Genomic DNA, 17043 nt, shown 5'->3' with positions numbered 1-17043 from the left:
AAAGGCTGGCAGAATCAGAGAGGCCTTCATCCCATGAATGAAAAGCAAACTGAGATGGCTATAAAAGATCTCATCGCACTATCAAGCTGTATACATCTAGGCAATTGGAGAGTATTCCATCACACTCCTAATTTTATCACCACAGAATTCACAGCCTCTGACCTACATTTTGAGTCAAAGTATCATGCCTGGCCTAGTGAAGATTAATTTAAATTCAGAGAGCAATGCATTGATGCCAGAAATGTAAAATCTCCTTACAGATGTCATCCAATTTTTTTGATCAAATCCTTGAAGACTTTCACATCTCAAAACCTAGCAGCAACAACTTGAGTATTTGCAATATTCTGTCAGTATGACTTATTTGGTTTGAGAGAAATAGCCAGGATATGGAGTGAGGCAATGTCTGATCCTGAAATTCCTTCTGTTCATAAGCAGTATTGACTGAAAAGTAACAGAGGCTATCTGTTACTTGTGACTAGATGTGACTAGACCTGCTCCAGTTATAGAATAATGCACCAGACTAATGACTATTTGAAAAAACTTACATATGATTAGGAGTTCTGATTGAAGGTGCTTAAATAGATACTCACTGATTCAGTGATGGTTTTAAATGTTATACTTTCTTCCTAATTATATGTCCCATTTCACAAACATCATCTTTCAAAATAACACTTCTTCTGCATTAATCAGAAGCTTGCATGTTGAAAGAATTATGTCAGTTCACTTGAGACAGTAACTAGATATACTGCCCATTATTATATTTGGAACTCATTGTTATTACCATTGAAGGAAAATATTCCTATCTATAAACAGGATTCAAGTGATGCCCGAGAGGGATTATTCTATTGTGGGCAAATAAGTCATTGTGACCCGCCCTGTGGCAAATTCCCTAATTTATGTCCACTTCCCTCACAAAACATTCTGGGCAGATTCTCAGTATTGGCGTTCCCATCACAGAGTCACATACATCTCCAGCACAAAATTGCCTTTCTGCGGAACATAGTGCACTCACATATTAATAACTATTGTGGTGTCTGAGGAGCCAGCAGCACCCTCCACCGACTGAATGCCAGAGCAGGTCTTCAGCCAGTGGTTTGGTATAAAGATAAAGTCACCATAGGCCCGGAGAACCATTGAGCTGCTCTCTTATTAAACAAATAGCTAGTAGTGAGTTTAACCTGACAGTCACCTCAGCTGAGGGCAAGGTCAAGAAGCCTGGGCTTTCATGGTGACCCCAGCTGATACAGGAATTGAACCCATGCTGTTGACATCACTGTATATCACAGACCGGCCATCCACCCAACCTCTCCTCGGATGCTGCCTGACCTGCTGTACTTTTCCAGCACCACTCTAAACTTGACTCTGACCTCCCACATCTGCAGTACTCACTTTCGCCTGATCCAGCCAATTGAGCTAACCAACAGAAGTTGACCTAGCAGCTTGTTAGTTCAAATCGCATTCTAGAGACTGGAGGGCAGATGTTCAGGCTCATGCTCTTCAGCAGTATGGGGGATTGTGTTACTCGCTTTCAGGTGAGATGTTGAACTGAGTTTCCTTAGCTTTCTCTCATGGGTACTCCCAAGGCAATCTTCAATGAAGAGTGGAGTGCCGGGCCATTAGTTAGAACATAGAAGGATACAGCGCAGTACAGGCCCTTCGGCCCTCGATGTTGCGCCGACCGAATCCTACCTAACCTATACTAGCCCAATAACTTCCAAATGCCTATCCAATGCCCGCTTAAATGACCATAAAGAAGGAGAGTTCACCACTGATACGGGCAGGGCATTCCATGAACTCACAACCCGCTGTGTGAAGAATCTACCCCTAACATCTGTCCTATACCTACCACCCCTTAATTTAAAGCTATGTCCCCTAGTAACACCTGACTCCATTAGCGGTAAAAGGTTCTTAGTATCTACCCTATCTAAACCCCTAATCATCTTATACACTTCTATCAGATCTCCCCTAAACCTTCTCTTCTCCAATGAGAACAGCCCCAAGTGCCTCAGCCTTTCCTCATAAGATTTTCCTACCATTCCAGGCAACATCCTGGTAAACCTCCTCTGCACTCGTTCTAAAGCTTCCACATCCTTCCTATAGTATGGCGACCAAAACTGCACACAATACTCCAGATGAGGCCGCACCAGAGTCTTATACAACTGCAACATGACCTCAGGACTCCGGAACTCAATTCCTCTGCCAATAAAGCCCAGTACACCATATGCCTTCCTCACAGCACTATTTACCTGGGTGGCAACTTTCAGAGATCTGTGTACATGGACACCAAGATCCCTCTGCTCATCCACACTACCAAGTAGCCTACCATTAGCCCAGTAATCCATCATCTTGTTATTCCTACCAAAGTGAACGACTTCGCACTTAGCTACATTGAATTCCATTTGCCACATTTCCGCCCAGCTCTGCAACTTATCTATATCCCGCTGTAACCTACCACTTCCTTCCTCACTATCCACAACTCCACCGACTTTTGTGTCATCCGCAAACTTGCTTACCCAGCTTTCAAGTCCTTCCTCTAGATCATTTATAAAGATAACAAAAAGCAATGGTCCCAAAACAGATCCTTGTGGTACACCGCTAGTAACTGCGCTCCAAGATGAACATAATCCATCAACTACTACCCTCTGTCTCCTTCCAGCCAGCCAATTCCTAATCCAAACCTCTAATGTATCCTCAATGCCATACCTCCGAAGTTTTAGCATTAGCCTACCATGGGGAACCTTATCGAACGCCTTACTAAAATCCATATACACAACATCTACTGCTTTACCCTCATCCACTTCCTTGGTCACCTTCTCAAAGAACTCAATAAGGTTTGTGAGGCACGACCTGCCCTTCACAAAACCATGCTGGCTATCCCTGATCACGTTATTCCTACCCAGATGTTCATAAATCTTATCCCTTACCATTCTCTCTAAGACTTTGCCCACCACTGAAGTCAGACTCACTGGCCTATAGTTGCTAGGGCTATCCCTACTCCCTTTCTTGAACAATGGGACCACATTCGCTATCCTCCAGTCCTCTGGTACTATTCCTGTTGATAACGACGACATAAAAATCCAGGCCAATGGCTCTGCTATCTCCTCCCTAGCTTCCCATAGGATCCTGGGGTAAATGCCATCAGGCCCAGGAGACTTATCTATATTCATCCTTTCCAATATTCCCAAAACCTCTTCCCTGCATATTTCCAGGGCATCCATTCTAATTATTTGTGATTCCATATTCACATCAGCAACAGTGTCCTGTTCCTGAGTGAATACTGAGGAAAAGTACTGATTTAATGTCTCTCCAATCTCCTCCGCCTCCACACACAACTTCCCACTACTATCCTTGACTGGACCGATACCTACCCTAGTCATCCTTTTATTCTTGACATACCTATAGAAAGCCTTTGGGTTTTCCCTAATCCTACCAGCTAAAGACTTTTCATGTCCCCTTCTCGCTTCTCTTAGCTCCAAAGTTATCCTTCAAAAAGTATCAACTTTATTATCTTATGATTTGTGGGAGTTTGCTGGAAACAGACTGGACCACCCCTTCATGATTACTTCATTTGTAGAATAATTTGAGTGACCTGAGGTGGACTGATGAAGGGGCAGCGCTCTGAAAGCTTGTGATTTCAAATAAACCTGTCAGACTATAACCCGGTGTCGTGTGACTTCTGACTTTGTCCACCCCAGTCCAACACCTCTACATCAGAATTGGGGAGGGAAGTGTCTCCATTGATGGATGGCAAAGCTTTGACTCATGTAAGTTCCCAGGGCAATAGGATATAATGTAGAAGCACGCATCAAAGAGACAGTTAATCAAATACATGAGAGAGATAGGAAGAGAAGGACATGTTGATGGGGTTAGATAATGTAGGTTGGAGGAGACTTGCATGGAGCATAGACACCAGGCTTGTGTGAACCGTAAATAGCAGCATGGACTAGTTGGGCTGAATGGCCTGCTGTGTGCTGGGAATTCTATTGAATCCTATATGCTGTAACCAATGTGTCCTCTTGTTTCCTCCTAGGTTGTCACTGTGCTACTTGTGCAGCCATGCGCGTGTTCATCTTGCTGGCATTCCTGATAGCAGCCTCCTGGGCTAAGCCATTTCATCAGACACAGTTCCTTGACTTTATGCTGGAGGATGAAGGATCCGGTTTATTCCCTGATAATGAAATGCCTATGTGCCCATTTGGGTGCCAGTGCCACCTCCGAGTGGTGCAGTGTTCTGACCTAGGTAAGCTATTGTCATCTCAAACTGCTTCACTTGTGGGACTGGGCATTGTCTGTAGGAACAATATGTGTCTTTATGTTGAAAAAAACCATATCAAATTCTCATCCCTATTTCCATGTCTCTATGATAACTTCCTCTACTCCTCCAGGATTGCTTCACGCCTCTTATTTTGGCTTTGTGATCTTTAATTGCTCCACCATTGGTGACTGAAACTTCAGTTGCTTGGGATGGAGAGTGTGCTGCTGGAAAAGTACAGCAGGTCAGGCAGCATCCGAGGAGCAGGAGAATCGATGTTTCAGGCATAAGCCCTTCATCAGGAAATTCCTGATGTAAGGGCTTATGCCCGAAACGTCGATTCTCCTGCCCTTTGAATGCTGCCCTGACTGCTGTACTTTTCCAGCACCACACTCACGACTCTGATCTCCAGCATCTGCAATCCTCACTTTCTCCTGCAGATGTTTTGGCCCTAAGCTGTGAAATGCCTTCGCAACCTCTCCGGCTCTTGTATCCTTTCTGCAAAACCTACTTATTGGGCGAGGATTTCAATCATTTGTCCCGATTGCTCCTTAAACACGGCTTTTCTTGTTAACGCTCCTGACAAGTTCCTTGTGATGATTGATTGCCTTTTCGTGTTGCAGCCTGCGCTTGTTTGGAATGATGAATGGTTCTGATAGAATGAATTAGCAGAAACTATTCCAATGGGTTCCATAACCACTGTCAATCTAATGACCCCTGCTATTGCTGGAATACTCTCTCATCGAGTTCTGCCTGTCCAGCTTCTATTCTTCAAAGTGAGCCCTGAACTGAGCCTATTAGCCTTACTGCAGTTTAAAGGTGGAGAATAGATATTCCCTCCCCTCTGTTTCACTGTATGCTTGTTGGGAACAGATTGAAAATTTCAGGCAAGAGATGTGTGACAGGTTGAGGGGTGGGGGTGGTGCAGGGGGGAAGGGAGCAGCAAATGTTTCTCTTTTGCAGTGAGTGGTCATGCCCTGAACTTCACTGCCCTGGGGAAGCACTGAAAGCAGAGATGATAAAACACAGACAAGTTGAGGGCGAACACCCTTCCTTGGCCTGTCAGCACATAGTAGCAAAATGTCCAGGTCTTTTAACAAGCGGATTGGTACAGTGTAGACGGGGAGCTGGATTGGGTGCTGGAGTTCGCTATACTCAGTACACTTATTGCTGTTCTATTACATTAGGATGCTGCAGCATCCATTCTGATGGGTGTCATCCAACAGAGGTGGGCTATCAGTGAGTCAGTGTCCTGGTCAGGCATCAGAGATTTCTTCAGGTTGGGAGTCTCGGGTTCAGCACAGGTGTCCTTATTTGATTTCCCTCGGTTTCATAGAATCATAAAATGCCAGGGGTGCATTGAGTCCACACTGACCCTCCAAAAAGTTTCCCGCCCAGACCCCATCCCTATAACCCTGCATTTCCCATGGCCACTCTACCTAACCTGCACATCTTTGTTTATTCTGATCTTCAACAGCCTTGTCAAGGCGAATGTGGAAAGGTTGTTTCCTCTTGTGGCTGTCCCAGGGCATCGGGGTCAGGTTTTAAAATTAGGGGATCACCCTTTCAGGACAGAGATAAAGAGATGCTTTTCTCTGAGGGGTTTGTGACTTTGGGACTCTCTCCCTAAGAAGGTGCTGGAGATGGGATCCTTAAATAGTTTTAAGATCATGATAGATAAGGTCCTTGTTAGGCAAAAGAGTAAACAATGATTGGGATAGATAGAAATGAGGAATTTGAAACACAAGTGGGTCAGCCATGATCTTATTGAATGGCAGAGCAGGTGGAGGGGTTCAATGGCTCACTCCTGCTCCTATTTGCAATTATGGATCCCATAGGAACATGATTTGTATTATTTACTTGAGGGTTCATAACCAGGGGATATCACTTTAAGATCATAAGCAGAAGAAACAGAGGGGAAATTAGGAGTTGTTTTAACACTATTTCCTGTTAACACCTGGAATGTTCTTGTTATTATATAACAGTGAATTGTAAATCTGGCTTAATGACTGTAATTCCAGATTTCTCTTTTCCCTTTCTCTTTTCCATTGGGGTGTACACATTGGCCTGTCAGCAAATCTCTAGCCAGTGGAATATACAGGGACAGCTGGGGCAGCATCTCAATGAATTTGGCTGAGAGACAGGACAGAGAGAGTGATAGTGAATAGTTTGTCTTATTCTGTTGAAGTGTGCTCTCAGCGATCAGTGTTGCCCTGATTTGTCTCAGTGCCGTTCTTAGAATTTCAAGATTTACAGATGAGACAAAACTAGGAAGCATTTTGGACTGTGAGGAGACCAGAGATAGACTTCAGAAGGACATTGAATGGCTCATGAAAAAAGTATACAGATGAAATTTATTTTAGAGGAGTGTGATGTGATCATTTTGGGGGAAGAAACAAGGGGGAGCAGTATAATATGAAGTGTAGAATTCTAAAGGAGGCACAGGAGTAGATGAGGCAACATCTGTGGAGCAGGAGAATGGACGATTTAGGCAAGAGCCCTTCAGAGCTCTTGCGCGAAACATAGATTTTCCTGCTCCTCGGATGCTGCCTGACTGAGCTGCTGTGCTCTTCCAGCACCACACTCTCGACTCTGATCTGCAGCATCTGCAGTCCTCACTTTCTCCACAAAGCAGATGAACCAGCTGGGTACATGTGCACAAGTTGTTGAAGGTGGCAGGACAGGTTGAGAAAGTGGTTCATAAAACTAATGAGATCCTGGGCTTTTAATCTAGAGAGCACAGAACAGAATAGCAGTAAGTTCGAGTGAGCCTTCATAAATGATGAATTCAGCATCGGCTGGAGTACTTCATTCAATTCTGACCATCATACTTAATGAAGGACTTGGAGAAAAGACACTGAAAGGTTTTCTAAGAATGGCTCCAGAGATGAGAAACGTCAGTTCTATGGAAAGTTTGGAAAAGCTGGTGGTGTTCTCCTTACAGAACTCCTTACAGATCAAGAGTTACCATAAGACACCAATTTAAAATTAATGGTGAATGAAACAAAGATGACATGAAAAAAAAATACATTTCTGAGCAGCAAGTGGCGAGGATTTGTAATGTATAGACGGAGAATGTGTCAGAGGTAGATTCAATCAGCCCCTCTAAAAGGAAACTGGATAATTAAACAAATGGAAAAAATGTGCAGGGCTCTGGGGCAAAGGCGGGGGAGGAGTAGCTGAGTTGTTTTTGCATAGAGCTGGCACGAACATGATGAATTGAGTGGCCTCCTGATGTGCTGTAACAAATCTATTATTCGGTCACTTTGAACTGGGAGCTCTTTAGTGCTATCTTTAAGCTTGGACAGCTACTTAGATGCCATTGCTTTGCGTCCTAAGCCCATAGTTGCATTCCTTATGTGCTCCGCCAAACATCACATTGTGGATGAAAAGCAAGTGTTATTTATCCAGGGAGGAACAAAAGACTGTGGCCAACTCCTCAGCTGCCTCCATCTTTTCAGCTGAAGCCAGCTGATGTCCCATTACTGTAGGTCGTGCTCAGGCAGGATTCATGAAGTTCACACTTGGTGATGTGTGGCTTTAGACTGCTGTCAGTCTGGCTACAGATAGTGTGGCTCAAAGAGGGTCTCAAAGCAGCCAAGTGATCAGTTCTCCATCAGATCATCAGGATGGGATTGCCACTTTGTGGAATCTGAAGTGGCTCTGTCATGCCTGATAGTTTTAATCCAAGATAAAAAAAAGGAGCAAGAGGAGGCCATTCAGCCCTTCAAACCTGCTCTGCCATTCAATATGATTATAGGTGATCATGCAATATCAGTATCCCACTCTCGCTTTCTCTTCATACCCCCGGTGGGCAATCATTGGGTGGAGAGTCAGAGTTGAGAAAGCGTGGTACTAGAAAAAGTACAGCAAGTCAGGTAGCATCCGAGGAGCAGGAGAGTCGACATTTCAAGTACCACCCTTCTTCAGGACCCTTCGTTCAAGATGCCATTGGCATCCTGGTCTGGGAGAGCCACGTGTCCAGTCATCCTCCTCCTCCTCCCTATTTGGAGTAAACAGAGAGATTCACCTCTCCGCATTCAGGAGCCTGCAGCAGCTCTCAGATACAGTGATGATGGATGTACTGTAACCTGGAATGATAAAGTAGCTTCAAATATTGATGGTGACCGTGGCCTTATGAGCCCTGGCAGCAACATTTTCATGCAGGGTGAAATCCAATGTTAGGTTGAATGATGAGGCTAAATCCTGTAACCACCTCCCAGTTGAACCTGTGTCATGCTCCTGGATGCTGTTGTGAAGTTAGAAGTGTTCTCTGAAAATCCTCCTCTTCCGCACCCCTCATTCTTTGCAGACCTCTGTGGCACCTGCTTCATTAGGTTCTATGGACCCAGTGGCTCAGGAACCTCAGCTCCCCTTTAACCGTGTGTAGAATTGTCTGACTGACTCCTTTGTGGATGGACAACAGGAAGCTGCAGCAGTCTTGCAAGTTTCTCCAGATCAGCAAGGCATCCTAGCTACTATTTGAATAAAGGAACATAGCGTCTGGAGCAAGGGTCTTATGAAGAAAGGCTGAGGGACTTGAATCTGTTCTCATCGGAGAGAAGAAGGCTAAGAGGGGATTTAATAGAGACATACAAGATGATCAGAGGATTAGAGTGGACGGTGAGAGTCTTTTTCTGAGGATTATGACATCTGCTTGTATGAGGGGGCGTAGCTGCAAATTGAAGGGAGATATTGAAGACAGGTGTCAGAGGCAGGTTTTTGACTCAGAGAGTGGTAAGGGTGTGGAATGCTCTGCCTGCCAATGTAGTTAACTCAGCCACACTAGGGGCATTTAAATAGTCCTTGGATAAGCATATGGATGATGATAGGATAATGTAGGGTGATGGACTTAGAGTAGTTCACAGGTCAGCGTAACATCGAAGGACGAAGGGCCTGTTCTGCACTGTATTGTTCTATGTTCTATGTAATAGGCCACGACTGAGCCTGTCCTGCCATCCAGTGAGTATGGCGGAACCATGGCCTAACTCCATATATCTGCATTTGGCCCATATCCGTTAAGACCTTTGTTTACCAAAAATGTATCTATCTCCGATTTAGCATCTAACATCCACTGCCATTGGTACAAACATCTACCACCCTTTGTGTGTAAAAGTGCTTCCTAACAGCTCTCCTGAATGGTCTGGTCCTAATTTTTAGACCCCTAGCTCTAGAGTCACCAGCCAGTGGAAATAGTTTATCTTTATTTTGATAATTCTCATCAGCCTACTCAGAGTTGCAATTACACACCTGCGGACCAGATAGGACTTGACCCAGGGCCTCCTGGCTCAGAGGCACTACCACTGTGTCACAAGAGGCCTTGTTTACCTGGTCTTTTCCTGTTACTATTATGAACAGTTCAATCAGATCACTGCTTAAATCTTCTAAATTCTAGAAGGAACAACAGGCCTAATTTGTATAATCTCTCCTCTGAAGTACAGGAATCATTCTTGTAATTTGGATAGCTGGCCCTTTATGTAGCAGGGAGTGAGGGAAGGTTTGGATGGGATCCTCCTATACCACACATACCACTGTGATTGTTCAGCATAAATGGTACCTGCTTGGTCCAAGTACATAATAATTACTTTAGATTAGATTCCCTACAGTACGGAAACAGGCAATTTGGCCCAACAAGTCCACACTGACCCTCTGAAGAGTAATGCACCCTGACCCATTCCCCTCCTCTATATTTACCCCTGACTAATGCACCTTGCACTATGTATGACCAGTTTAGCTTGACTAATTCACCCTAACTCGCACATCTTTGGATTGTGGGAGGAAACTGGAGCACCCAGAGGAAACCTACGCAGATACGGGGAGAGCGTGCAAACTCCACACAGATAATCGCCCGAGGCTGAAATTGTACCCGGGTCTCTGACACTGTGAGGCAGTAGTGCTAACCACTGAGCCACCGTGCCACCCTGATAAAGCAACTTAAAAATTAATTGTGATGGCAGTGTTTATGGCACTGGCAGCATCATCCTCACACCAAGTGAGGCTCAAGGGGTGAAAGACGTGGCAGTATACATTGACTACTTCCCTACGTCAACTCAGCTGCAGCTTTAGAGCCCAACTTCACAGCTGTGAAAATAATCTCGACAGAACAAAACCCTTCCTAACACTCTCAAGCCTCATCAGCACTGAGTACATCCCAGTAACTGAGAACATTCCTTGAATATCTTCTTTTCTCTTTGAACAATGTGGTTTTTAAGGAATTCAAGGCTCTCAATGTATAGTGCCATGCTTTGTTTTATTTCTGGCCTACAGATCGAGTCCATGCAAGGACAAAAAAAAATTAGTCCACAATTATGAAATTGTGATTGTCAGTTTTCTGAAAAAGATAGATGGCCTGAAATTTGAACAAGGTGATTTATCGCGAAGAGTTCATTCAGAGGAACGAATGAAATTTGGATTTACGTACACCATGTTTCTGAGGAGTCCCAAAGTGTTTCACAGACAATGATGTACAGTCACTGCTGGAATGCAGGATGAAGGAAGTGTGCAGCACAGAATAAGGCCACTTGGCTTATCAGCTGCCAAACTGTACTTCCCATGACTGTGTTATGGAGATATTGTAGCTTTGTCCCTCACCTATCTAGAACAGAGAATGTGAGAGTTAAATTCAGAGTCTGAGAGCACCAACTTGGGGGCAGTTAAGGTGAGGTGGGGATGTATAGAGGGTCAGAGAGAGCACAGTGGATTTGGTGGGATGGATGAGTGAGTTGGGGAGAGACTGAGCTGGGGAGGTTGCATGGAGGGGTTGAGATGGACAGAAGACAGCGCTTGGAGGGTGGAGAAGGTTTTGAGCGGGGGTCGAGGGCACAGGGCACCTTGGGGTTGGGGTGAATGGCGTGTACATATGGAGGGGTGCAGGGATGGCCTGGAGGGGAAGGTGTGGAGGAGTAGTGAGGCCCACTTTCATCAATAGAAAAACAGAAAAGGCTTGTAATATTCAGCAGGTCTGTCAGCAGCTATGGAGAGAGAAATAGACTTCAGGTTTCAAGTTGCTGACCTGGCATTGGAACAGTGTTGTATCAAATGTTCTGGACCATGCTGGTTGAAAGTGACAGGGTAACCAGATGAGGCTGAATGAACACAAACAGAAATTGCTAGCAGGTCTGGCAGCATCTGAGGAGAGAAAGCAGAGTTAACATTTCGGGTCCAATGATTCTTCTTCAGAACTGTTAAATTAAGTAAGCTAAATTAAATTCTTTTTATCCTTTCCTTGTCCAGGTCCTGGAAGAAATCCTTGGATCTTTCCTATCACAACTTTTCCCCCCATATCACCATTCCCTTGCTTTTCCTAAGCACCTGGCTCATTCGTACAATGGTCCACTCCATGTGCAGCTCCCATTCCCATCCACTGGCTCCAAGTTTGTTCCCAGTTAGCCAAAAGATCCATTTTAAATAAGAATATGTTCAATAAATCTCAGGCCTTGTTTCCCTCTGAACTCCTGATTGTGTTGTCCCTGTTCTTTCTCCAACTCACCAATCCCATTCAAATCCTTCTCCCATCCTCCATGTATCAGATGTACCAGATCCTAATGCTGCAAACATCCAAAGGATATGACAAGGATTTGACAGCCAAGTACATGTAGGCATATTGATCAGAATTAGATTAGATTACTTACGGTATGGAAACAGGCCCTTTAGCCCAACAAGTCCACAGTGACCCGCTGAAGCGTATACCACCCAGACCCATATTCCTACATTTACCCCTTCACCTAACACTATGGACAATTTAGCATGGCCAATTCACCTAACCTGCACATTTTTGGATTGTGGGAGGAAACCGGAGCACCCGGAGGAAACCCACGCAGACACGGGGAGAATGTGCAAACTCCACACAGAGTCGCCTGATCAAAGTACAGATTTACGCTAGTTTGGTTCTTGAGTACAAATTACTAGTCTCTCCTTCAAAAGTGAGCCTGAAAGCTGGAGTGTGGAAATTGATGACAACAATTAATCTGGCAAATGGCTTCAGAATTAATTCATGTGGAGTCTTGCTGCTCCCGTTCCATTACTTCATTCAGGCTAAAATATCAGATGTGCAGGAAACTTGTTTGCCTCCCAGCACTCATTTCATTGCTTTCTGATGTTCTTTTGGCACATCATTTTGGTGAGAATGCATTCACCAGAACTCTTGGACAAAGGGCCCTCATTCCTGCATCTTTCCACTTTCCGAGTAAGTTCTTTCCAAGACGGTGATGTGATATTTTCTTGAGCTTGTTGCTGTGAAGGATGTGACTAAGTGGAAAAATAACTTTCCTCATTGAAGTTAAGTAACCCAATGAAAACATCAAGCACATTTCGAGAAGTACAGCCAGATGGAGAGTATAGCTTTCTCCATCCTGACAAGCAATGTGTCTCAGACACAAGCTCAGAGGACACTCTCCAGGATCAGACCACTGTAAACTTTTTCCAGTTCCTGAGAGCAACCTCCTCTTCAGATTGTCAATTGCTAACAGAAATTAGGAACAGTTCTCTTGCGATGTGGGACTTGCATCCACTAAGAACTGAATTGAAATTTTCCAAAATGCTTTCACCACCAGAACAGAGCAGCTATCATCTCATTTTTTTGAACATGTCTTCAGCTGAAACAGCGGACACCTTTGTCATTGCTTCTCCCACATTCTGGGCAGGTAGGTAGTGGCTTGACACAGCTGAGAGGTTTGCTCAGCTACTGTTTAATTAAAGCCAACTGCATTACAGTGGATTTGGAGTCACACATAAACAGACCAGGTAAGGATGGAGGATTTCCTTCTCAAAAAGATATGAGTACTGAAAGTTTTTTTTTAAAACAAAGGTCTGGTTGTTTCATTGTCACCATTATTTACTCTAGCTTTTAATTCCATATTTATTCTTCAATGCTCATCAAGTCATAGGGTTATACAACATGGAAACAGACCCTTCAGTCCAACCAGTCCACGCCGAACATAGTCCTAAACTAAACTAGTCCCACCTGCCTGTTCCTGGCCCACATCCCTACAACCTTTCCTATTCGTGTAGTTATCCAAATGTCTTTTAAATGTTGTAATTGTACCCATATCCACCATTTCCTCAGGAAGTTCATTCCACATGTGAACCACCCTCTTTTATAAAGATCTTTCCCCCACCTTATCTCTCTCCTCTCACCTTAAAATTGCACTCTCTAGTCTAGAAAGCCTATGGAAAACACACCTACCATTAACTCTATCTATACCCCTCGTTATTTTTAATTCCAGCAGTTATGATGATTGGAGGTTTAACCTGGGCCTTTGGATGACCAGGCCATAGACATTGCCCCATGACTACCATTTGGTCAAAGCCCTGGGATTGCCATCCAAATAGCCCCATGTGCTACGAGTATACCACATGGTCTACAATATTCAAGAGACAAAGCACCACTACCTTCTCAAGGGCACGTAAGGAAAAGTAGTAAACATTGGCCCAGCTTGCAACACTCACAGCCATGAAAGAATAAAAGAATTCGGAGAAAGAAATGGGTGAAATAGGTGTCTTAATCCACTGAGGGTCATTGTCCTTCCAAGCAGGCGCACACAAAATTGACCCCAGAGCTTAAGGTTGCTATTGAGAAAGTTGAAGTATCTTTTTGGGATGGTATTGGGCACAATGTCTGCCCAAACAGTGCTACTCATTGGCAGTTTAGGAGGTTTGTCATGTAACCCAATGCCTACAAACAATAAAACTTTGGGCTCAGCCACACATTGGGAAATTGATGGGATCGGGTACAACACATGCTTCACACATGGTCCAATTATGACTCACTGTTAAAGTTAATGCAGAGCACTGTTGGGTTGTCTAATCAGTAGTTCATTGATCCCATAGGATTTACATACTTTGAGCTTGGAAAACAAAGTATTTCCGTAACTCAGGCATTTTCTTAAAGGAGAAAGTGAGGACTGCAGATGCTGGAGATCAGAGCTGAAAATGTGTTACTGGAAAAGGGCAGCAGGTCAGGCAGCATCCAAGGAGCAGGAGAATCCTGCTTTCCTAAAGAAGGGCTCATGCCTGAAATGTCAATTCTCCTGCTCCTTGGATGCTGCCTGACCTGCTGCACTTTTCCAGCAACACATTTTCAGCTCTGATCTCCAGCACCTGCAGTCCTCACTTTCTCCACGATGGAGTGAATGGGACTAGTTCAGCTTAGGAAACCTGGTCAGCATTGATAAGTTGGGCCAAAGGGTCTATTTCTGTGCTGTTTAACTCTATGACTCAATGACTGTATGAGAGATGGAGGGCAGAAATAATTCCTTTACAAAGAGTGTTTCTGATACAATAACCTAAAAACAAAAAAGTAAAGAACAGTGGATGCTAGAAATGAGAAACATAAACAGAAATTGCTGGGAAAACTCAACACGTCCGGCAGCATCTGTGGAAAGAAAGCAGAGTTAACATTTTGAGTCCAGTGACTCTTTTTCAGAACTGAATGTCATGAGGAGATGTTTGGTATGTATGCTGAAGATGGCGTGTGGGGAGGGGGGGTGTAGTGAGCAATAGGTGGAGATGAAGCCCAGAGAGAGAGAACAACAGTTGGATAGACCATGGAATGGATAAAAGTTAGCCTGGGGGATTGAATAGCTGCTAATGGGAACAATTAGTAGCTGACAATGCGTAGTTTGTGGTAGCAGCTCATGTAATGACAAGGACTGAAGTGTTGGGATTTTGAAAAGGACATGGGAGAAAGTACTCAGGCCCTAAAATTATTAAACTCAATACTGAGTTCCAAAGGCAACAGGATTGCCAAATGAAAAATGAGCTGCTGTTATTCTAACTAGCACTGAACATTGCTGGATCACTGCAGCAAGCCAAGACAGAAATGTGTTAAACTGGCAAGCAATAGGACAAAATGTAGGTGTTCCAAAAAGTGATCGCCCAGTCTGCGTTTTGTCTCCCCATTGTACATCAGGCTACATTGTGGGCAGTGAATACAGTGAACTGGATTGAATGAAGTGTCAGAAAATTGCTGCTTTATCTGGAAGATGTGTCTGAGGCCTTGGCTAGTGAGGAGTAAGGAAGTAAATGGGCAGGTGTTACACCTTCTGCGATTGCATGGGAAGGTGCCATGAAGTATGGGCAGGTGTTGGGTGTGGACCAAGGGTAGGACAGCATTTCTTGCCTATCTTGAATGGCCCAGAGGGCAGTTAAGAGTCAACCATACTATTGTGGCGAAAGTGGTTACTGCAAATTCTGGAGATTAGAGTCAAGATTAGAGTAGAGTCATAGAGATGTACAGCACGGAAACAGACCCTTCGGTCCCAACCCCTCCATGCCAACCAGATATCCCAACCCAATCTAGTCCCATCTGCTAGCACCCGGCCCATATCCCTCCAAACCCTTCCTATTCATATACCCATCCAAATGCCTCTTAAATGTTGCAATTGTACTAGCTTCCCACTTCCTCTGGCAGCTAATTCCATACATGTACCACCCTCTGTGTGAAAAAGTTGCCCCTCAGGTCTCTTTTATATCTTTCCCTCTCACCCTAAACCTATGTCCTCTAGTTCTGGATTCCCCGACCCCAGGGAAAAGACTGTCTATTTATCCTATCCATACCCCTCATAATTTTGTAAACCTCTGTAAGGTCATCCCTCAGCCTTTGACGCTCCAGGTAAAACAGCCTTAGTCTGTTCAGCCTCTCCCTATAGCTCAAATCCTCCAACCTTGGAAAGATTCTTGTAAATCCTTTCTGAACTCTTTCAAGTTTCACAACATTTTTCTGATCGGAAGGACACCAGAATTGCACACAATATTCCAAAAGTGGCCTAACCAATGTCCTGTACAGCCGCTACATGACCTCCCATCTCCTGTACTCAATACTCTGACCAATAAAAGAAAGCATACCAAACGCCTTCTTCACTATCCTATCTACCTGCGACACCACTTTCAAGGAGCTATGAACCTGCACTCCAAGGTCTCTTTGTTCAGCAACACTCTGTAGGACCTTACCATTAAGTGTATAAGTCCTGTTAAGAATTGCTTTCCCAAAGTGCCACACCTTGCATTTATCTAAATTAAACTCCATCTGCTACTTCTCAGCCCATTGGCCCATCTGGTCAAGATCCTGTTTTAATCTGAGGTCACCTTCTTTGCTGTCCACTACACCTCCAATTTTGGTGTCATCTGCAAACTTACTAAATGTACCTCTTGTGCTCACATCCAAATCATTTACATAAATGATGAAAAGTAGAGGACCCATCACCGATCCTTGTGGCACTCCACAGGTCACAGGCCTCCAGTCTGAAAAACAACCCTCCACCACCACCCTCTGTCTTCTACCTTTGAGCCAGTTCTGTATCCAAATGGCTAGCTTTCCCTGTATTCCGTGAGATCTATCCTTGCTGACCAGTCTCCCATGGGGAACCTTATCGAACGCCTTACTGAAGTCCATATAGATCACATTTACCACTCTGCCAAAAAGCACAGCAGGTCAGGCAACATCCGAGCAGCAGGAAAATTGACGTTTTGGGTAGAAGCCCTTCATAAGGAATCTTTGTTGGTCACATATAAGACAGACTAAGTAAGGACAATAGGTTCCTTACAGGTTCTATGACTCTGTGTAGGAAATTTCTACTTCTGTGTAGGAAATACTCAAATTCTCTGCTGGTAAATAAAAACTGGAAGAACTGCAGTCAAAAACGAAAACAGAAGCTGCTGGAAAAGCTCAGTAGGTCTGGCAGCATCTGTAAAGAGAAATCAGAGTTAACAGTTCAGATCCAGTGGCCTTCCTCAGAACGGAGGCACTTCCTTGTCTTCTTTAAGTAGACCCAGCAGGGGTTTGTGTTTCTTTA

General features: G+C 44.3%; 1 protein-coding gene across 2 annotated transcripts in view; it reads left to right on the top strand.

Annotated features, from left to right (window-relative positions):
- LOC132824869 (decorin-like) overlaps positions 1-17043 on the top strand; it is a 73368-nt gene that overhangs the window by 13660 nt on the left and 42665 nt on the right. For both annotated transcript variants that reach the window (XM_060839679.1, XM_060839678.1), the window contains one exon: positions 4031-4240. In XM_060839679.1, coding sequence (XP_060695662.1) covers positions 4057-4240 — 184 coding nt within the window. In that variant the 5' untranslated portion in view covers positions 4031-4056. The remainder of the gene's footprint in view (positions 1-4030; positions 4241-17043) is intronic.

This window comes from Hemiscyllium ocellatum, chromosome 19 (assembly GCF_020745735.1).
Source record: "Hemiscyllium ocellatum isolate sHemOce1 chromosome 19, sHemOce1.pat.X.cur, whole genome shotgun sequence".
Lineage (NCBI taxonomy): Eukaryota > Metazoa > Chordata > Chondrichthyes > Orectolobiformes > Hemiscylliidae > Hemiscyllium > Hemiscyllium ocellatum.
This window is presented reverse-complemented; position numbering and strand designations above follow the sequence as displayed.